The 8,316-nt window shown below is 52.0% G+C and overlaps 1 protein-coding gene across 1 annotated transcript; it reads right to left on the reverse strand.

The window, feature by feature from the left end:
- Positions 1–512: 512 nt before the first annotated feature.
- On the reverse strand, positions 513–7,752 carry LOC109397194 (putative uncharacterized protein DDB_G0277255; the record flags this gene model as incomplete). The annotated part of the gene is given in 2 exon segments (XM_062844818.1): positions 513–1,588; positions 6,742–7,752. Coding segments are annotated over 2 exon segments (1,636 nt in total), but the record flags the coding sequence as incomplete, so codon positions are not given.
- Between the last annotated feature and the right edge of the window lie 564 nt (positions 7,753–8,316).

An 8,316-nucleotide genomic window follows, 5' to 3' on the forward strand; every position in this document is an offset into this window, starting at 1 on the left:
GGAAGAAGTCTGGAGTCCAAAAATGGCGACCAACATTTTTAAGATGGCGAATTTAAATCCAAAATGGTGTCTGAATTAGGCAGTTGGATAGTCCGAAACCATACATAACGTGGTATCTGTGCTTTAGAACGTTCGAGAAAAGCACATTCGCAGCTAGGTGGATTCATTAGGCGTTTTTGTTGATGTTTTCAACGGCCACGTCCTTACATGCAAGAAATAACTTGCACACCGAGAAATTTGTTAGCGTACATATGAATTTTGCAGTAAGGCTGATACAAATTTCGATTTTCTCTAATGTCACCCCCCCTCGGAATTTTTTTGTCGGAATTCGACGTTTTGAGGGGGGATACAAATAAATTATTCAAGAAATTTAAAAATTTTAAAGTAAAATTAGAGTCGTCGAGAAAATTTCTTAACAAATCCGATGAGTTCGACGATTTTGCCTAATTGTTTGGGTAATTTTTCATCAAATACATTTTTTATTTATCATCCCCCCCCCCCTTGACGAGTCAATGACCAATGTGACAAAAGAAGAAAATGAGATTTGTTCCGGCCTAATAAGTAGAAGAATAATACAAATGCTATACTCTGACTAATCTAACAGCTTTACACCAAATGTTACAGTTTTGTGGATCAGAAGTGTTCTATTTTGTTAAATGAGATATTTAGGTCGAAACTTAGAGAACATTTCAAGTACTTTAGTATCTCTGTTTGACGTGCATATCCCACTGTGCGTCACACAGGGAGCGTCACACTAGCCACAGCCATTCATCAGCCCAGGTGGGTGTGTGAAAAGCGCATTCGCTCATTTCATTCCAGACTCTATTCAACTTAAAATGCAAATTACCCCTCTGGCCGATCCAATCAAGCGGCCGACCCGGCTTTTGTGATACGTTTTATGATCGGTCAACTACTACTGTGCCGCTCACCTCCCACCTTCATTGAAGTGCGTTCGGTTCTTTGTCACCATAAACCAATGGAATTCAGGTCGCTTCTCCCCTTCCCACCCACAAAATCACTCACCTGATTCTGCACCGTGATGGTCAGCAGGTGCCGCTGCAGTTCGACAATGTTCGACTCCAGCAGGATGGCGGCGAACTTCTTCGAATCGGTCATGCGCACCTTGCTGAGCCGCGCCGGCGAACTCACCAACCCGTCCAGCTTGCCGAGCTCGTCCGTCGTCGCCGTCGAACCGTGGTGGCCAAGCAACCGTTGGGCGACAGCATCTTCCTGGTCGAAGTCGAAATCGCTGGCAGGAGGCGCCGTCGCTATCACAGCCAACGGAACAACGGTCGTCGGATGTTTCGCAGTGGCTCCGGCACCGGCACCGGCACCGCCGCCACTACTGCTACTGGCGCTGCTACTGCTGACGCTGACGCTGAGGCCCTTGACGGGCGCGAAACTCGATTGACTGAAGCGCGGCTTGAGGAGGTGCGTCGCCGCCGGGATGGTAGTTTGACTACCGGACGAGGGCGACGTCGATAGATGGGAGGGGGTGGCGATGATGGTACTGGTGGTGGAATCCGTGGACGAATGCTTCCGCAGACCCGGCGTCAACGGGTGTCGACTTTTGATGGAGTCCGGTGAACTGAGAGAGAGGGGAGGGAATGCACTTTAATATTTTTTTCGGCAGATGATTCTCGGAAGAATTTCTAGGAAAAATCCCGCGGTATTCCTGAAGAAATCTCTAGAAGATTCCAGGATGAAATTCCATGGAAACTCCTGGAGGGATCTCCAGGGGAACTCCTGAACAAATCTCCAAGAGGATTCCAGGAGGATTCTTCCGAGGGATTCCTGGAGGCATTTCCGGAGAGACTCGTGGAGAAATCTCCGAGGAATCTGCTGTAGGAATCTTTCTGGAGGAATCTTCCTGGAGGAATCTACCGAGGGATACCTGGAGGCATCTCCCGAGGGATTCCTGGAGGAATCTCGCGAGGGATACCTGAAGGAATCTCGCGAGGGATACCTGAAGGAATCTCCCGAGGGATTCCTGGAGGAACCTCCCGAGGGATTTATGGAGGAATCTCCCAGGGGATTTCTGGAGGAATCTCCCAGGGGATTTCTGGAGGAATCTCCCAGGGGATTTCTGGAGGAATCTCCCAGGGGATTTCTGGAGGAATCTCCCAGGGGATTTCTGGAGGAATCTCCCAGGGGATTTCTGGAGGAATCTCCCAGGGGATTTCTGGAGGAATCTCCCAGGGGATTTCTGTAGGAATCTCCCAGGGGATTTCTGGAGGAATCTCCCAGGGGATTTCTGGAGGAATCTCCCAGGGGATTTCTGGAGGAATCTCCCAGGGGATTTCTGGAGGAATCTCCCAGGGGATTTCTGGAGGAATCTCCCAGGGGATTTCTGGAGGAATCTCCCAGGGGATTTCTGGAGGAATCTCCCAGGGGATTTCTGGAGGAATCTCCCAGGGGATTTCTGGAGGAATCTCCCAGGGGATTTCTGGAGGAATCTCCCAGGGGATTTCTGGAGGAATCTCCCAGGGGATTTCTGGAGGAATCTCCCAGGGGATTTCTGGAGGAATCTCCCAGGGGATTTCTGGAGGAATCTCCCAGGGGATTTCTGGAGGAATCTCCCAGGGGATTTCTGGAGGAATCTCCCAGGGGATTTCTGGAGGAATCTCCCAGGGGATTTCTGGAGGAATCTCCCAGGGGATTTCTGAAGGAATCTCCCAGGGGATTTCTGGAGGAATCTCCCAGGGGATTTCTGGAGGAATCTCCCAGGGGATTTCTGGAGGAATCTCCCAGGGGATTTCTGGAGGAATCTCCCAGGGTATTTCTGGAGGAATCTCCCAGGGGATTTCTGGAGGAATCTCCCAGGGGATTTCTGGAGGAATCTCCCAGGGGATTTCTGGAGGAATCTCCCAGGGGATTTCTGGAGGAATCTCCCAGGGGATTTCTGGAGGAATCTCCCAGGGGATTTCTGGAGGAATCTCCCAGGGGATTTCTGGAGGAATCTCCCAGGGGATTTCTGGAGGAATCTCCCAGGGGATTTCTGGAGGAATCTCCCAGGGGATTTCTGGAGGAATCTCCCAGGGGATTTCTGGAGGAATCTCCCAGGGGATTTCTGGAGGAATCTCCCAGGGGATTTCTGGAGGAATCTCCCAAGGGATTTCTGGAGGAATCTCCCAGGGGATTTCTGGAGGAATCTTCCAGGGGATTTCTGGAGGAATCTCCCAGGGGATTTCTGGAGGAATCTCCCAGGGGATTTCTGGAGGAATCTCCCAGGGGATTTCTGGAGGAATCTCCCAGGGGATTTCTGGAGGAATCTCCCAGGGGATTTCTGGAGGAATCTCCCAGGGGATTTCTGGAGGAATCTCCCAGGGGATTTCTGGAGGAATCTCCCAGGGGATTTCTGGAGGAATCTCCCAGGGGATTTCTGGAGGAATCTCCCAGGGGATTTCTGGAGGAATCTCCCAGGGGATTTCTGGAGGAATCTCCCAGGGGATTTCTGGAGGAATCTCCCAGGGGATTTCTGGAGGAATCTCCCAGGGGATTTCTGGAGGAATCTCCCAGGGGATTTCTGGAGGAATCTCCCAGGGGATTTCTGGAGGAATCTCCCAGGGGATTTCTGGAGGAATCTCCCAGGGGATTTCTGGAGGAATCTCCCAGGGGATTTCTGCAGGAATCTCCCAGGGGATTTCTGCAGGAATCTCCCAGGGGATTTCTGCAGGAATCTCCCAGGGGATTTCTGCAGGAATCTCCCAGGGGATTTCTGCAGGAATCTCCCAGGGGATTTCTGCAGGAATCTCCCAGGGGATTTCTGGAGGAATCTCCCAGGGGATTTCTGAAGGAATCTCCCAGGGGATTTCTGGAGGAATCTCCCAGGGGATTTCTGGAGGAATCTCCCAGGGGATTTCTGGAGGAATCTCCCAGGGGATTTCTGGAGGAATCTCCCAGGGGATTTCTGTAGGAATCTCCCAGGGGATTTCTGGAGGAATCTTCCAGGGGATTTCTGGAGGAATCTCCCAGGGGATTTCTGGAGGAATCTCCCAGGGGATTTCTGGAGGAATCTCTCAGGGGATTTCTGGAGGAATCTCCCAGGGGATTTCTGGAGGAATCTCCCAGGGGATTTCTGGAGGAATCTCCCAGGGGATTTCTGGAGGAATCTCCCAGGGGATTTCTGGAGGAATCTCCCAGGGGATTTCTGGAGGAATCTCCCAGGGGATTTCTGGAGGAATCTCCCAGGGGATTTCTGAAGGAATCTCCCAGGGGATTTCTGGAGGAATCTCCCAGGGGATTTCTGGAGGAATCTCCCAGGGGATTTCTGGAGGAATCTCCCAGGGGATTTCTGGAGGAATCTCCCAGGGGATTTCTGGAGGAATCTCCCAGGGTATTTCTGGAGGAATCTCCCAGGGGATTTCTGGAGGAATCTCCCAGGGGATTTCTGGAGGAATCTCCCAGGGGATTTCTGGAGGAATCTCCCAGGGGATTTCTGGAGGAATCTCCCAGGGGATTTCTGGAGGAATCTCCCAGGGGATTTCTGGAGGAATCTCCCAGGGGATTTCTGGAGGAATCTCCCAGGGGATTTCTGGAGGAATCTCCCAGGGGATTTCTGGAGGAATCTCCCAGGGGATTTCTGGAGGAATCTCCCAGGGGATTTCTGGAGGAATCTCCCAGGGGATTTCTGGAGGAATCTCCCAGGGGATTTCTGGAGGAATCTCCCAGGGGATTTCTGGAGGAATCTCCCAGGGGATTTCTGGAGGAATCTCCCAGGGGATTTCTGGAGGAATCTCCCAGGGGATTTCTGAAGGAATCTCCCAGGGGATTTCTGGAGGAATCTCCCAGGGGATTTCTGGAGGAATCTCCCAGGGGATTTCTGGAGGAATCTCCCAGGGGATTTCTGGAGGAATCTCCCAGGGTATTTCTGGAGGAATCTCCCAGGGGATTTCTGGAGGAATCTCCCAGGGGATTTCTGGAGGAATCTCCCAGGGGATTTCTGGAGGAATCTCCCAGGGGATTTCTGGAGGAATCTCCCAGGGGATTTCTGGAGGAATCTCCCAGGGGATTTCTGGAGGAATCTCCCAGGGGATTTCTGGAGGAATCTCCCAGGGGATTTCTGGAGGAATCTCCCAGGGGATTTCTGGAGGAATCTCCCAGGGGATTTCTGGAGGAATCTCCCAGGGGATTTCTGGAGGAATCTCCCAGGGGATTTCTGGAGGAATCTCCCAAGGGATTTCTGGAGGAATCTCCCAGGGGATTTCTGGAGGAATCTTCCAGGGGATTTCTGGAGGAATCTCCCAGGGGATTTCTGGAGGAATCTCCCAGGGGATTTCTGGAGGAATCTCCCAGGGGATTTCTGGAGGAATCTCCCAGGGGATTTCTGGAGGAATCTCCCAGGGGATTTCTGGAGGAATCTCCCAGGGGATTTCTGGAGGAATCTCCCAGGGGATTTCTGGAGGAATCTCCCAGGGGATTTCTGGAGGAATCTCCCAGGGGATTTCTGGAGGAATCTCCCAGGGGATTTCTGGAGGAATCTCCCAGGGGATTTCTGGAGGAATCTCCCAGGGGATTTCTGGAGGAATCTCCCAGGGGATTTCTGGAGGAATCTCCCAGGGGATTTCTGGAGGAATCTCCCAGGGGATTTCTGGAGGAATCTCCCAGGGGATTTCTGGAGGAATCTCCCAGGGGATTTCTGGAGGAATCTCCCAGGGGATTTCTGGAGGAATCTCCCAGGGGATTTCTGCAGGAATCTCCCAGGGGATTTCTGCAGGAATCTCCCAGGGGATTTCTGCAGGAATCTCCCAGGGGATTTCTGCAGGAATCTCCCAGGGGATTTCTGCAGGAATCTCCCAGGGGATTTCTGCAGGAATCTCCCAGGGGATTTCTGGAGGAATCTCCCAGGGGATTTCTGAAGGAATCTCCCAGGGGATTTCTGGAGGAATCTCCCAGGGGATTTCTGGAGGAATCTCCCAGGGGATTTCTGGAGGAATCTCCCAGGGGATTTCTGGAGGAATCTCCCAGGGGATTTCTGTAGGAATCTCCCAGGGGATTTCTGGAGGAATCTTCCAGGGGATTTCTGGAGGAATCTCCCAGGGGATTTCTGGAGGAATCTCCCAGGGGATTTCTGGAGGAATCTCTCAGGGGATTTCTGGAGGAATCTCCCAGGGGATTTCTGGAGGAATCTCCCAGGGGATTTCTGGAGGAATCTCCCAGGGGATTTCTGGAGGAATCTCCCAGGGGATTTCTGGAGGAATCTCCCAGGGGATTTCTGGAGGAATCTCCCAGGGGATTTCTGGAGGAATCTCCCAGGGGATTTCTGGAGGAATCTCCCAGGGGATTTCTGAAGGAATCTCCCAGGGGATTTCTGGAGGAATCTCCCAGGGGATTTCTGGAGGAATCTCCCAGGGGATTTCTGGAGGAATCTCCCAGGGGATTTCTGGAGGAATCTCCCAGGGGATTTCTGGAGGAATCTCCCAGGGTATTTCTGGAGGAATCTCCCAGGGGATTTCTGGAGGAATCTCCCAGGGGATTTCTGGAGGAATCTCCCAGGGGATTTCTGGAGGAATCTCCCAGGGGATTTCTGGAGGAATCTCCCAGGGGATTTCTGGAGGAATCTCCCAGGGGATTTCTGGAGGAATCTCCCAGGGGATTTCTGGAGGAATCTCCCAGGGGATTTCTGGAGGAATCTCTCAGGGGATATCTGGAGGAATCTCCCAGTCCGGGATATCCAGGGGGAATCTCCAAGGGAAAGTCCGGATAAATCAACGAGCGGACCTATACTATGATCGAACTTACCTCGGCGCACTCTTGTTGCCCGCCGTAAACTGCTGATGGAGATCATGAATCCTACTGTTAAGTTCTAGCTTCTGGCTGAGCGCGGCCTTCAGCTGGTCCTCCAGTTCGCGCTTGGCCAGCGCCAGCGCGTCGACTTCGTCCTGCATCTTCGAGGTCCGTATCCGACTAGCAATCGCTTCCGCCTCGTACTCGGACAGCTTGTCGAACAGTCGATCCCGTTCCTTCCGCAGAATTTGTACATCATCCTTATTATTTACAATGTCCACTAGAAGCTGGTTTTGAAAGGTTTTCGCTAGGCTGACATTAGAACCGTTGGCACTCGGAACAACGCCCTGATGCGGCTGATGCGTGTGAGGAAGGTTGCCGCTACTACTACTACTATTACTACTATTACTACTACTGCTGCTACTGCCTACATTATTATTAAGATTACTAGTACTGCTAACGACGGCCGTGTGATTATTGATGTTGTTGTTAAGCTGATTTGTTCGACACTTCTCCCGCTCCAGCTGCTGCAGCGCGTCCACCTCCTCCCGAAGGCGATTGCTTTTCCTATGTATCACATCTAGTAAGTTCCACAGTTCGTTCTCGGTATCTACAGTTAGTCGATTGATGGGTGTATTTGATACGGTAGTAGTTCCCTGCCCTGCGATGATGGTGATGCCGCCGCCGAGGCCGCTCCCGCTGCTGGTGGCGCCCCCGGTCGTCGACGAGGCACTGTGTGTCTCCTTGGACGAGGACGTCTCCGTCGAGAAGCCCGAGTCCTGTATCACGACGCTGCCGTTGTTGCCCTCACCGCTCTTTGGTTCCTTTTTGCCGCTGTGCGAGTTGCTCCTGCTGCGGATTAGCGACGACGACGAGTGCTGGTGCAGTTCGGCCGAGGACGAACCAGCAGCTGCGGCGGCGGCTGCTGCTGCCTGAGCGGCCGCCGCTGCCGCCGACGAGGCCACCGACGCCGAGTCCTTGTAGGTCAGTTTCCGCCGGGACCGTATCCCGGGCTCCCACTCGCGTCTGTATAGCGGAAGAGAGAAGGTAAAATATGATTAGTGGGGAGAGTATTGATGGTGGTACGAATCATAGAATCTTCATGCCGAAGAATATATGACCTACACGAGAAATTTACAAAGAGACTCAAAACTTTTGTGTCAGAAGTTTTATCAGAAGCCTAAAAACTATGGCTACAATATATCGCGAGTTTAATATTGATAGTGTTTCAAAGGCGACAAAATGACGGACGCACATCAGATAATTAAAAGATGGAATAAGTACTATGACGAACACAAGAAATTCTCCGGAATTTCCGGGGGAAATTCTCCGGAATTTCCGGGGGAAATTCTCCGGAATTTCCGGGGGAAATTCTCCGGAATTTCCGGGGGAAATTCTCCGGAATTTCCGGGGGAAATTCTCCGGAATTCCCGGGGGAGATTCTCCGGAATATCCGGGGGAAATTCTCCGGAATATCCGGGGGAAATTCTCCGGAATTCTCCGGAATTTCCAGGGAAAATTCTCCGGAATTTCCAGGGAAAATTCTCCGGAATTTCCAGGGGAAATTCTCCGGAATTTTTAGGGGAAATT

This window comes from Aedes albopictus, chromosome 1 (assembly GCF_035046485.1).
Source record: "Aedes albopictus strain Foshan chromosome 1, AalbF5, whole genome shotgun sequence".
In the NCBI taxonomy this organism is placed as follows: domain Eukaryota; kingdom Metazoa; phylum Arthropoda; class Insecta; order Diptera; family Culicidae; genus Aedes; species Aedes albopictus.